We start from the raw sequence: 14,634 nt of genomic DNA on the forward strand, positions 1-14,634 counted from the left end.
AGGGCCTTGCTTTCACACTCAAACCTACTTTCTGCTTTCTTCTATCAGGGGATGTGCAAAAGAGGGTTCAAGTGCTTAGGGAGCCTCATCAACCTTCTTGTTCAAGCAGATGCAAATCTAAAGGTAGTATTGAGAGAATTAAACAAAATGCTGAGGCATCTCACAGCCAGCTAAATGCACCAACAAGCAGCTTAGCACCCAAAGTACAAAGACACAGTTGCTTCGTATCCTGATCCAGCTGAAAGACTAAGACAAAGTCAGCAATAGCTAACTTTAGCCCATTGTATGTGGGGTTCAAAAGGCATTTATATATGCAGTTAGAAGCAGCATAGCTACTGACAAAAGATCTAGTAAAATGAAAACTATTCTATAAAAATTGTTCTTATGCAGTTTCATCAGTGGTTGTTCCTGTTTTATTAAACCTTATTTTTTAAGTCTTGTTTTGTTTCCTCTGATCTACTTTATTTTGCAAACACTTAAGCTAAAATGAACGACGTCAGAAAAAAATAAGCAGTTGGGTAGAAAGCTTCAGAAGAAATGTCAAACTACCAGAGGATTCACATGCTTTGGAGAGGTGTGTGTACGTGCATGCATAAAAGCATTATTTATTTTCAAGACTGCATTACATCACATTAGTGGTAAAATAAGATTTACTCATGCTTTATATGCTTCCTTTGCATCATTTATCGAGAACCTACTACAAGTCTGGTGAATGATAGAAGACAGATTAATCATGGTTCTAGGCAATCTATTTTCACTTAACTTCTCACACTGGCTCAAAGTGCTGGTGTCCATTGTTTCAGCGATCCACATAGTGAAAATGAATAGCACACTTGAACAGAAAAAGATATTTTTGCTCTGAAATAAGAGCAAGTAGGAAGCCTGATGCTTTGGAGAAAGAAAAACAGTAGTTCCTTCCTTACTGCTGATTTGCAGATGGTGCATGGTAAGGGAGGATGTTGGATAAAGAAATTTGAGCTGTGCTAGGCATAGGACTGAGGTTAAAGGAGGGGAAGCGAATGTGCACAGCACAGGAAGGTCTTACTGGAAAGATATCAAACATTACAGTAACAAGATCCATAAAGTGCCTCAAAGATCTGAATGACATGATTGTATCAGCTTTATGGAACCTACATTTACTAGGTTTACTGCCTGGTTGCTAAAATGAAAAAAATCAGCCGTGGGAGGAACTCTTAACTGTCAGTACCATATCCTTCCCTTCTAGCATCCTTGCCAATTCTGATGGTTTTGCCTGTCTTTCAATTAAATAACAATTTAAAATGTGGATTAAAGACTTGCAGTGTACCATAGAGTGCTCAGTCTCAATGCAGTCAAAAGCAAAAGGTAAATATGAAGGTGACTATTGGTAGGAGTTGGAGAAGGGAGGACTGATAAAAAATACCAGAATTCTTTTTCTTCCTTAATTTCTTATGGTTGAAAAACAATGGCAAGGGTGTTTGCCTGTAGATGTTACTGACATTTGTAATTGGGGCAGGGCAGACAAGACTTGTGTGTCAAGACTGCTTCTTTAGAATTTGCTGATGGGAACATTCTGCTCAAGTGGATTGATAAAAACCCTGAAGTCCCAGGAGCTTCACAGACCATTTGTGCTGAGGTACAAAAGATCTTTAAATTCTGGTTACAGAATTATTTGAAAGTGTACACTGATCTACTTCTCAAATACATTACGTTTCTTCATCTTCCACAGGCTTAGAAAGCAGGAAAATGTGTGTCAGAACTGGATGACTTGTCTTTTTCTTGCTTGCTTCTTCTGAACTATTTCCATAGAAACTTTGGCTTCATACAATGGGATCGGTTCATCCAGCTGAGGCCTAAAATGGAACAGTATGTCAGAAATGTCTGGTGAGCATGCTCAGACCAACAGAAATATTGCAGAACTACTGCTGTAGACTTTACTTTCACTATGTAAACTTCACTCTTTAAACAAAATAAAAGTTTTATAGCTTTGCTTGGGTTCACAGAAGAAGGGAAGAGCCCTAAAGCAAACAGGAAACAGAAGTTAATTAAAAGATATCCTTCTTACACGGGGAAAAAGGTGGTGGTGGTGGTGAGGCTTTTGCTCAACAGTAATACTGTTATCCTGCATTAAGAGAAAGGATATTCCATTCCCACCTCATTATGGGAGTCTTCATATCTAGTGAAGCTGTCACTCTTCTCAGAGGAGTATTAGACAAACCTAACGACTTTTAGAGCCAACACCATTTCTCAATCAGCCACACTGCCGAGCAGCCAGATATATGCTCTTCTGCCACCAAGAAAAGAATCTGCTGCCTCTCTTAAATTTTGATATACAGCATACAAATTTCCTTGTGCTTAGCCTGCTATATTACAGACAGAAATAGACCATAAACTGCTCCATATAAACTATGTGAGGCATCTTTTTCTGAGCATCCCAATATAAATTTGCAGTACAGTGCTGGCAAGAATTTTCTACTTCTAATGCTGTATTAAAAAAAAAAAAAAAAAAAATCACACCTCTCACCTGAAAATGCTACTTGATAATTTCTCCATTATATCTTCTAAGATGGGTACCAACGAGGACTGTCAAGGTAACAACGTATCTAGAGATAAATCTTTCTATAATCATGTTTGCTGGCAAGAGCCCTGTACTGATACAAAACCAGCAGGATTGCGGCAAAAATAAAAATTTACCTTAATTACAATCTTTAGATCAGATTTACTCACTTTTTTTTGTATCAGAAACCTCCTTTCCTGAAATAGTATGCAGAAATGAAATATGGAAAATAGAATTTTGAAAAATAAAGCAAAATGGTTAAGATTGATAAATGCAGCCTGCACTCGTACAACATTAATCAATCGGAATGGCAACGGCATTTTTTGTGCAGCATGAAGATGACAGACTTTGGTACCAGTTAACTATCCCTACTATTTATACAGACATCTGAGGTAAAAATCAAAATAAAACTGGGAACATAGAGTCTGTAAATTTTTGGAGCACCACTGTGCATCTGTAAGGGATCTTGGAGTTAACGACTAACATTCATGACAACACAACAGATGAGGCTGTATTTAGTCTTTATATGAAACTCAAAAAATAATGTTCCTTCATTTTAAGAGCAATCAGGTTAATATTTGAAGCTCAAGCCGTTTTAAAAAGTAATCGCCTTGCAATTTCTTCAGATGATATTAATGCCATATGCTCAAGAATTTCACAAGATGTACAGATAAAAACAAAACCAAGCAGATTTTTCCTTTCAACTTTAAAGCCTGTTGTGATAAAACATGCTGCTGTTATTAAAGATACCCCAGGAGACAACAGAAGAAATCTCATTGTTTAGCAGCTTACTTTTTGTATGTGGATCACTACTCAGTAAGCATTCAACAAAAATACCAAACTATAAAACAATTCATGATAACCTGCATCCCATAAGTATGTCCTTAGTGTGCCTGACCTTGCCTAATCTACTTTGCAGTTCAGTGGAGGAGGGGAGGACTTCCTTGCAGTCTAGTTAGTCGTTTCACAAATACAATGACTTAATCTTCACCTGCCTCTGCTGTTCTGCTAAACTGCAAAAGTGATTCAGCAGATCTCATAATCTGCAGTGCAGTACAGAACAGGGAGGGTCCTTAAAGCCGTAAACAGACAAACCTTCCATTACTTGAAGTGATCCACTGAAAACTGTCATGCTGTTAGAAAGCTCAGAGCCCAGCTGCTTAAGACCAAATGTAGGTAATGCAAATGAAGGAGACCTTCCTCTTCCCACATCCACATCTTTGCTCAATAAATTTTATGTATGTAACATTGCAAATAAGGAAAAGGTTATGAAGCCAAAATATTTTAATTTTTATGTTTAAAGTGATTGCATTAAGATTTACAGATGATGCACCTACTGCCCAAAAGAAAAAAAAAATTTCCAAAATGTCATATACATAATATAAAACCTTATAGAATCAAATCTTCAATTAATTGGTTCAATTTTGAGCCAAAACATTGCAGTTTCTCTAGAATGTGTGTTTTGAATTTCAGCACTGCTTTTAATGATGCAGGTAGAGACATATATTTAGAGGGCATGCAGAGACTAGCTTAGAACATACGTGTATGTTATATTTTAGTTACACTGTATGCTTAGTTGTGCTGACCTTTAAGCCTGTGGTTATATGACTGAGTAGAAGCAAATCTGTTAGTTGGTTTCTCGGTTTTGTTTCCATCCACTCCTATTAGCAGTCAGTATTCAAAGCAACCATCAAAAGGATATAGAGATACTTCCCTTGCTGTTTATTGGACAAATTCCATATTTCATCATTCAGAAAGGAGACTGTGGCTCCTTTAAGAAACAACAAATGGCTATCTGGAGGATCCAGCTTAAACAAAATAAAGAAAAATGATATTTAGTTGTATTTTCTCATTGGAAAAAAAAAAAGGTTAGATGATTATTTTATATTGATGGTTAAAAACCCAAACGAGACAAAAAACCCACCCCTTGCCCATTCTTAAAACTTAGCAAAATTATAAAATTTACGGTTTTAAATGATGCTTTTCTCTCTCCTCAAATAGTTTAATACCCTAAGCCAGACAAAATAGGTCCTTTAAAATTTGTCAGTATAGCCAAGCTATTAAAATAACATACTATCACTTTAGAGAAGCCAGCCCCAAAATTGTCCTAAAGGAAAACAAAAATATTTATTTTTAATGCTATATACTTCCCATTTTCTGGATGTGAAAGTTTTCTTAAGTGAAAACTGATGTTAATTTAACAGTGGGGAGCCATTCAGCCAGACAGAAGCTCACAGACACATACACACACACAAACACACAAAACCACACTGTGGTACAAACTAACTTACTGACACAGTATCTTTACCTGAAGATTTTTTTCTGTTGTTATCCAGTGTCCCCCAACACCAAGAAGAGTAATGATATCATGCTTGTGAGGCAGCAACTGGGATTTTGAAGTTGATTCATCTTCAGCACTATATAATTTCACTGAAGGGGTGGAGGGGAGAACAAATTCATTTGAACTCAGAAGAAAATTCTGTTCAGAATGAAAAGTATCTCCTCTTGTACTGAAAACCACATATCTTGGGATTCTTTACAGTCCTATGCCTTCAGATACAAATGATTGCAATATATACATATGAATACACACAATGAAAGATGGTTGTCTGGAACAGCACTACAATTAAATTATCCTGTTAGTCACATGAGACTATCTGAAAAAGTAGAAGATTTAGGGGATTCAATATATATTTCTTTTAACAGATTTCAGTGGAACTCTAATGTTCTTCAATTATTTCAGCTAAAAATAGTAACTTCTGGCTTTCAACTATTACGGTTGTTTTAGAATACAGGTTGACAGTACTGGTGATTATGCCATCATATTTGTATTAAAATAAGGTAGCACAAACAATGATGTCACAGCTGTACTCTCTAAACACATTTTTTTCTTTTCAGTTTTAAACAGGAAGATTTCAGACAAATTTAGCAGATGACTAACAGTATTAGATGCTTCCACTAGAGGGTGATATGAGGAGATCTTAAAGACATCTTGCTTAAGGATATCTACTGAGTAAAAATACATACATAAAATTGTATGGCAATAAGCAATTAAAGGTAATCGTTTGAAGTGGTGCAGCCTCCACCTATATTACTTGGAAATAATATGAAAACCCAAAAACCAACCCACTAATGGTGCCCTGAAGACCAGATTTTCATCAGTTACATACCTCCAGCATCTAGAACAATATCCACTCCCAGGCCACCCGTTTCCTCCAAGCAGCTTTCTGCCACATCTATCTTTCCATTTGACACATCTATTACTCGAGCTAGAAAGAGCAGTACATTTGGTCAATTACAATAAAAATGTAGAGTTTAGATTGAGAGCAGAGCAGAAAATTTCTAGTTTCTGAAAGTATTACAAGGAAGTTTGCATCTAAGTCAAAAAACCTAGCCAATAGTTTTTTCATTTTCCAATACAGCGCAAGATCAACATGAAAAGTATGCATTAGTTTAATTCAGAAGTAAAACTCACAAGTCTATTTAGGCCAAAAATGATAAAGTATGCTACTGTAAGAATTAGAAATTCTTCTGTGAATTCATTCTTTGCTATTTTTCTTTTCCAAAAGTGCCTTCAAAAATACCAAGTTCTAGCCATGTTATTGAAGCAAAAGAGAGTGGCCAAAAGATAAGGAGGCAACTTATTTCACCTCTCCCAACTTTCAAATTATCTATCAAATAACCAGAGCAGTAATGCTTTGGGAGAGTTTTCCAAGCATAGCTTTCTTCCCTTATTTGTTCCCTTCCACACAAAACCCACCACTTCCTGCCAGTCCCTTCTTTTGCTTCTACATGATAGTGGGAAACAACCTATTCTCCCTGGCATGGAGCCCTGTCTCCCAGTGCAAGACAGAGGTAAACATGTAAAAACACAGTAAATACACTCACTTACAAGGGACTGACTTGACTTTTCTTATGATTCCAGCAAGTTTTTTAATCTTATTATAGCCATCTTTTCTTTAAAGTAATGGTTAGTTGCATTGTTACTTATCTCACAGCATGGAAAAACTTATTAATATACTACTTTCTGTGTGATGTTTTTAACCTCTAAATGGCTCCCTGGGTCATTAAATAAATATTTAGATGGAAGTATTTACATCTCCTCTTGAAATATTTCTGAGCTGGAATTCACTAAGACATTTTCTTCTCATCTGTCTGTGATACCATATTTATAGATGATTATAAAGATAAACCACTGCATCAGGAATAACTGGGGCAGAGAAGTAGCAGCTAAGGTTTTTTGGTTTGTTTCGTAATTATGAGGTAGAACAAACATTTAGAAACTAAACAGGCCAAAGACTTCTCAGCAAAATGATAATTGAAATAATGTCAAATAAATTTGGAGGCACATTTCCAAAGCATAATCGATTAAACTCAAATTTGCAATGTGTACTTACCCACTAGAGGCTGCCGTATACCTTCTTGAATTTAATCACGGGGTGGGAAGGAAGAAGAAAAATTTCAAGAAACTGGTCATTAAGAAGAATATTAGCAAACACTCAGTTAATGCTTTGTGGTTTGTTTTTTTTTTCCTTCCAATCAAATCATAAGTTACATTCAAAATCTTAGGTCAATCATTCATTTTTTTCACTGAAGTCTGGCTAAAGAGAACGTATTAATAAAGATGTCACTTAATAATGACAGTCACATTCCCCATCTGCAAATACAGCCTCATAATATCCTTTTCTTCCTAGTTTCTTAGATCAAGAAGTTGAAAGTTTTTTCTTAACACAGCAATTTGGCATGGTATAAAGTTTCTGCAAATAGTTTCACTTTTTGAGAATAATGCTGATTTAATAGACTCAAAGCCTGTCTACCAAAAAGAAAGGCAATAGTTTAGTCAGTTTAACTATTTTCTGATTTCTGTTTAGCAAAAATTTCCAGTTTTGTTACTTAACTCAGTACAATAGTTCAAACAGTACTCATCAAAATGCTGTTCAATTTCCTTCCTGGCGAAATGCTGTAACAATTTAGCTCCACTGTGGAAAAGGCTGAGCAACAAATTATAATATAATTTTATATAATCCTTTTTCATTTATGCAAAATTTCTCACAAAACATTTGTAAATTGGTTCAGTTTCTTCTTCTGTGACTTGCACAACTTCTAATATAACATTATGCTGTCTGGCAGAAAGACTTCAGTTCCTCTGTTCTTTCACTATTGGGGAGAAGTAGAAATACCAGTATTTCCACAACTTGCTACCAGAGTTTACTCTCACACAGTAAGTTCAGCTATGGAGTTTAAAAACTGTCACATGAAAGATCTGCTACTTGGTTTATTGAACATGCTTAAGACAGCCATGAAATCACCGATGAGTTCTTACCAGAAACATATCCACTGAAAGCTCAATTTTGGTTTTAAAGAAAGAAAACAAACAACAAACCAAACCAAGAAAAGAGGAAGGTAACGCAGGGAACAGAAGAAATATATACGTGTATATATATTTTTTTATTCTGTTCTCTAACAGAAACTCATCACATTATTTATGTAATGTTCTGTCTCTAGTCTGAAACATGGGCATTAAAATGTCAAAATCCATTATAATCCTCTCCTTCGTACTATTATTATATTTACTCCAGGGATTACTGAAGACATGCAAAGACCCCATCCTGTTGCTCTAAATATGAATTCTTAAACATTAACAGGAACTTCTACTCCAGGCACTGGAATCATACTTATTAAAAAAACCTAAAAATGCTAAAACAGTGGCTTTTTGCTTTCACACTCAAACTGTTTCTCTTTTTAATGCTGTACCCAGGTTATATCTCTTTAATCTGAAGCAAAGTTGCAATTAAAATTCCCTCCCTCCCCAATGTTTATGTTCCATAAACATTTGCAAAACTGCTAAACTCCTATTGTTGTAAAATAAGCACATACATGAGCAATATAAGCAATGGCCTTTTAACCGCAAGAGGTGGTTATTGCAGCCATTTTTTGAAGCAGCTAGTTATGCTACACACTGATACACAAACTGCTGCTCATTGACAAGTGATAGACTCTTGCTAAAAACTAAAAAAACCCACTAAACAAGCACAAAACTGAAAAAGCCTGCACCCACAGACATTAGAAGCCAGCTTAGATATAGCTAGTCATGCTTAGGTTACTTAGAGCATTTATTTTATATTAACATTCATATAACTTAAAAATGCCAGCAAGAAGTAAATGCGCCAAGCAACCCAAAGCTATATTCATATGTCCTGACAGGGCTATGATAATAAATAAATTGCAAAGTCCTTTCGTAGCTAATAAAGTTCTCCTATCATTAACAAAATATACCAATAAAATATCACAAAGCAAAGTTTTAGGTCTTCTGTATTTACTCTTTTGCCCTGTAACAGCTGGCATAACAAACCTCTATGTATCAGCAGCATTCACAAAAATGCTTTATGTTCAGATTTCTGCATTGTCTACTATTACAGTAAAAAAAGACTTCTAAGGAAAAAATAGCTTTTTTATGAAGTTGCTAAAAAATAGAGGTAATATAAAAATCTAGAGAGAGATGTAAGTCTGCCATGTCTTAGAAGAAATGGTTATGTTCCCAACACAAAACTTTGCAGTTACCCATTGATGATCATTAAGATCAGACAGCACAAATGTCTTTCTCCCTGCTCTTGTGTAATAACCTCTGCACAGCACTCCACTTCCTGCTGCATTATCAGCACTCCAAAGCCACTACTGGAAGAGCTACTTAAATGCTCACTTGGTAGGCTGGAAGTGAATCACTCCCCAAGACTGCAGATGTGTGTGAACGTGCAGAACCCAGAATGCACATGCACACTGTGTTGTCTCTGTGCTTCCACGGCCAGTTGTGTTCTCGGCAGCCCAAAAGGAATTAAAATTGACAAGAACTCTGTTCTCTCTGTGTCTAAAGAGCAGCTCTCTGGCTTATTTCATCCCTCAGCTAGCTTGCTATTCTTGAGCCAGCAGGGAGAACACAAGGACAATACTATGTGCACCTGCATATCAGCAATGCCTGATTTTACTAAGTCAGTAAGAACAAGAGAGGAGATTTGAAAACTGCTCTGATTCTCCATTTGGAAAGTCAAGATTGCTAACAATATTACTATACAAAACAACAAAACAGAAAGGAGTCAGAGTCAGGGACAGTTAACCTTGACATTATCTTTTTAATCAGATCTCATCTTAACCCATATATATGTTGATTGATGCGACTGTAATGTCAACATGATAACTGACTACAAAATGCTTTCCCCATGAAGATACTTGTACAAGGGGCACAGCTACTCTTACTTACACTTCTTTGAATGACAAAAAAAAAATCATACACTGAAAAATAAACTTGGTGATTATACTGGGGCAGTCTCCTCATTTTGAGGAAAAAGTATCAGAGACTAATTTTAACCTTTTGTTCACGGTACAGCAGAGTTCATGGACTGCAGTCAAACTAGACTTCGCAATGCCATTTTAGAACTGTCTGAATAAAGAAATATTCTACTTTCCTCCACTCTGCAGCACTGGAATAAGAAAAAGTTTAATCAGGAAAGATACTAGTAGCTTTTACATAGAGTCTTTTCCCATGGTCCAAATATCACTGTTCCTTTGAGGGAAAAACCCCCAAAAACTTAAGTATCAAAGAGAAGAAATGGAAGAAGTTAGAGACGAATGCAAGTATTATGTCTAATGCTCATTTGGAAAATAGGAAAATGCAGAGCGTTTGAGCATCCAATTTGAGCATCCAACTACAGTTATGAGAGTACTTGAAGGTGAGCTGCCACACAGCTTGATAAAATACTATTAGAAGTAATTTGAATCTGATGAATACTGTATCTCAAGTATATGATTACATCTGAATCCTGGCTCAGGTACCTAGATTACATACTGTGATACTGGTGATTTAGTAATGCTTTCTTCTTGTTCACAAGCAACAATTTTATAAAATGAAAAGACTTTCTGAGTAGTTAGGCCAAAAGCCAGCACTCAAGCGTTATCGTGTGAGATGGAAAATACTGAAAGACAGTAATCACAACTTAAATGAAAAATAAAAATGCCATTAAATACACCTAAAAATATAAATTAAATACCTATGAACAGAATAGATTTTAAAACTATTTAATAGACTATTTATAAATTTGTATTTCAGTTTTCAGCTACTGAAATAAGTCCCTAGACTTAAAAAAAAAAAAAATTCAAGACATTCTTTAGCATAAACTTTATCACTGACAAATATAACTTACCCACAGGAGGTCTAAGCCTCTCCAGGTACTGCTTATCTTCAAGACTGTATGCAGTAGAGATTACTCTAGCTCCTCTATGTTGTGCTAACTGAATAGCTATTGTGCCGAATGGCTGCAGAAGAAAAAAGGTAGATGAATTTATTTACAGCAACAATTTGAAGCAGCCTAAGAAAGATTATATTGCAAAGGGCATTCAGGAAATGTCAGGAGAGTACCCAGAAATGAATTTACTCCTTCAACAGAACACATCTGAACCAAGAATTTGAATATTCACAGATCTGCTTCTCTTCCAAGTGAGGCCAAAAAAATATTTTCATTGACTGGGAAGCTCTGAACAAACTTTTAGGAGTTAACTAGTTCTTCTCTTCAACAAAATAGCTCAGATTTGACTTTAAGTAACACAAGTACCATAACTGCAATTGCAACTTGTAGCTTTGGGCTTGGTTGCTTGTTGAAGGAAGAAGTGTTACCAAGGAAAAAGCCCCAGCCACATTTACGAATCTTGGCTGTGGCAAGCTCTACATCTTCATTAGCAATAAAGATTGCAGTAATGCAAATGAAATTATTTATATCTAAGAGAAGTTAAAAAGCAGTGGTGGGAAAGGAATAAAAAACTAAGGCACTTTCCTCCAGTTATACCTGAGGGCTTAGGGTAAAACTATGTCAATGTAAAACACCAGAAAAGAACTACCTCTTCACTACCCAGATGACATGTAAAGGACTGTATTCTTGGCTCAGTATCTTATGTGGGAGGGCTTTTCCTATTAATCCATCAAGGGCACTGCCAGAAGTAAAATACAAGGCTTGATAAGTTTTGTGTGTTGTAAGAAATCCAGCTGTTCCAGTGATAAGACAGTTATTTATGGTGGAGGCAATCTTTCTGTTCTGAAATTGTTATTATTGCATAGTTGTTACTTACACTTGCTCCATCCATTACAAGGACAGTTTTTCCAGGAGAGACTTGGGAAAGGTAGTGTAAAGCTGTGTATGCTTGGACACCGTCACGAACAGTCCCAGCTGCTTCAACCCAACAAACTTTTTCTGGTTTACGAACTAATTTTGGGGAAACAAACAAACAAACAAAAACAGATGGGAAAAAAAAGCAGCAAGTCCCCGACGTTTCCCTCAGGATTATTTTTTAGATTTCATCAATTTCTAAAACATGAAAAAAATTATACAAGTCAAATAATCTACAGGTGTAATTATGATCTGTTTCACAAAGGCAATATTCCAATGTTGTGGTTCATGGCAGTGTTAGGTCAGCTACAGGGAGTCCAAGTGGAAAAGGCAACTGTTATTCTATGAATAATCAGTTTGCTTCTGCAGCACTCTTGTGAGCAAGTTCAAATACAAATACAGTATTTAAACAGAAAAAAAGAAAGAGACACCCACTTCCTACCATAACCTCCAGACAGAAATGATCTGAGGAGGTCTCTTCTCATTTTCACAAAGGTAATTCTGACACAGAGAACATACAATGTGAGTTCCAACCCTTGAGTTCCTAATTCTCTTTCTCCATCTATAGGTATAGACAGCTTCTGGAGGTTATAACACATTTTAAGAGATATAAAGGTCAAGATAACATTCTTTGTCATCTCTGTTTTCTGTTGTCTCTACCTACAAGACTCTTAAAGAGTTTTCCCATTCTATCCACATGCTTAAAAGTCTGAGGAGATAACATTAATGAAGTGCTCTGTTAACTAGAAACTATGAGTTCAAACACCATTTTTAATGTAAGCCATTTACATTATTTAGCAGAGATCTTGATACTAAGCTAGAAAAATTATCATAGTCCAGTTGAGAGTCTAGCATAGAACTGAGCTAAGTAAGCGCAATCCCCTTGAGGCACATTAGAAAGGAAAAAGACTGAAAAAGTTTGTCTGTCCGTTTAAGCCTAAGTATTGAGAGTATAGCCTGAATCAGGGAAACCATCAAACAACATAAGCAATGTGATCACCTGGGATCATTTATCTGCGTGCTGGAAAAGAATTCTAGGGATCATCACCAGCATCATCGCTTTGTGTGCCAGTTCATACTACTTAGCACAAAGTAAGTTATTGAAGGTAATACAAAGTCAGAAATATTTTCTGCCTATAACTAAAGTAAATAGTGATAAGGCAGCACAGACCTCTAGATTTCATTTTGCTTGATTTGTACTTTTAAGTGTTAGAAAGAATAAACCTTATTTTGTCACCTCCATGAGACCATGACTTATTTTGCAAAAACTGCCATAGCTAGCCAGGAAGATTTCATCCTCAAACAAGCCAACATAAATAATACTTCTTTACCTCTCATATATACTAAAAAACATGGAAAGGATATTTTACTGTATTTTATGCAATAAAAGTAAGGGTTTGGTTTTGGTATAAACAAATTTAAAGGAGTCACCTCATAACTACACAGGTTGAATTCATGGACAGTCACAGAAACTAATTTGAGCAAAAGAGTAGCTTGCTCAAAGTAACACAACAAACTGTTGAGAGAAGAACATATATTTGCAAATTTAGTATTCTACACATTAAAGCACTCTACATTCAGAAAGGGGAAACTGGAAACTCACAGTAATTTAAAAGAATGTTTCAATACCGGGTTTTCCCTGATCCTCATTCCCTGAAAATTCCTTTCTCCAGCTTCTAGTCTGCTAATTTTATCCCATCTGTTATTCCAGCCACAAGTCACATTCCTGAATTGAGTCAAAGTGAGGAAAAAAGCAAATTTCTGTTCATTTAATTTTGTGGCAGATGAGGTGAGGAAAAAGTAGAAAGACAATGAAGCAACAAAAAGGGAAGTTAGAAGGGAAAAAAAAAAAGAAACAAAGAATCAGCAGAATCAGCTTGTGTGGTTTAGACAAAACATTAACCCATTAAATGATAACGGCAAAAGAAAAAACCCTTGAGAGTACATAGTACTCAAAGCTTCTATGAACAGGTAGACTAGACAGAACACCTGAATTTTGCTATACAGAACATGTTTGCCCAATGGTCCAGGTTAATTAGCTCCCTATTAGAAAAGCTAAAATGAAGTCTAAAGGTATAATAGATATAAATATTAGCAAAATACATGAACTACATACCCAAATAATGCTCATGAACTAGAATGACTTCACAAAGACCAGATTCTTCAGAATCCAGGGGCAAAATTCCTGAAAGAAAATGGACATAGACCTTTAATTTCAAACAAGCATACATTATAATTAAAACAAGCTCCTAATGAAATTGTTAGTCCCACTTAGTCTGTGATTCAGTTGCCCTCATGGCAGGTTTATGACAGGTTAAGAAAACTTAGGCAAGGTAACAGCCTGTAATCTCCACGGGCACAGTGCACAAGATGGTTCCAGAGGTATTCCAAGCACCATTTTGGGGTCGGGGAGAGAAACAGCAGGGACACTACTGAGTGCTTTTTGCTACTGGCATGTTTAATTTTTGTTAGGTCATGTCTGAACTCATTTCACACTGCTCTCACTCTGATGAGTGCTCCTGTTTCTACTCTGGGCCATGGCTAATGAAGAAGAATATCAAGCTCTCATATTGCAGGTGGGCAGAGACCAAGCCATGCTACAGCTACCCCTACTCTTCCATCCTGATGCCTGTATGTGTATTGTTAGCAAAGGCAGCAAAAAAAGGGACAGAAAGAAGCAGAGGAAGCACAAGCAAGAATGTGTTAAGTGTAAGTTTTAGAAAGCTGAAATAAAGAAGAGGAACTGAAGGAAAAAGAACCACACCATGGAAGACAGAGAAAGCAGATACAGAACAGGCAGAAGAAAAAAAAAAGAAATCCATTCTGGTCATAACAGTGCTTTTTTCCTCCACTGGCCAAAGGAGGAGATTCCTAAACAGTAAATAGGTTCTGGCATCTGATCAGTCTTCTACCCTCTATGCTCAGTAAAACAGTATTTTCTTCCCC

General features: G+C 36.1%; 1 protein-coding gene across 1 annotated transcript; it reads right to left on the reverse strand.

Annotated features, from left to right (window-relative positions):
• Window positions 1-1,420: 1,420 nt before the first annotated feature.
• Window positions 1,421-13,873, reverse strand: CRYZL1 (crystallin, zeta (quinone reductase)-like 1; the record flags this gene model as incomplete). Its single annotated transcript, XM_010284698.1, has 9 exons — window positions 1,421-1,832; window positions 2,504-2,549; window positions 4,239-4,344; window positions 4,845-4,966; window positions 5,707-5,805; window positions 6,934-6,957; window positions 10,732-10,843; window positions 11,651-11,784; window positions 13,805-13,873. Coding segments are annotated over 9 exons (812 nt in total), but the record flags the coding sequence as incomplete, so codon positions are not given.
• Between the last annotated feature and the right edge of the window lie 761 nt (window positions 13,874-14,634).

This window comes from Phaethon lepturus, unplaced genomic scaffold (assembly GCF_000687285.1).
Source record: "Phaethon lepturus isolate BGI_N335 unplaced genomic scaffold, ASM68728v1 Scaffold28220, whole genome shotgun sequence".
Classification (NCBI taxonomy): domain Eukaryota; kingdom Metazoa; phylum Chordata; class Aves; order Phaethontiformes; family Phaethontidae; genus Phaethon; species Phaethon lepturus.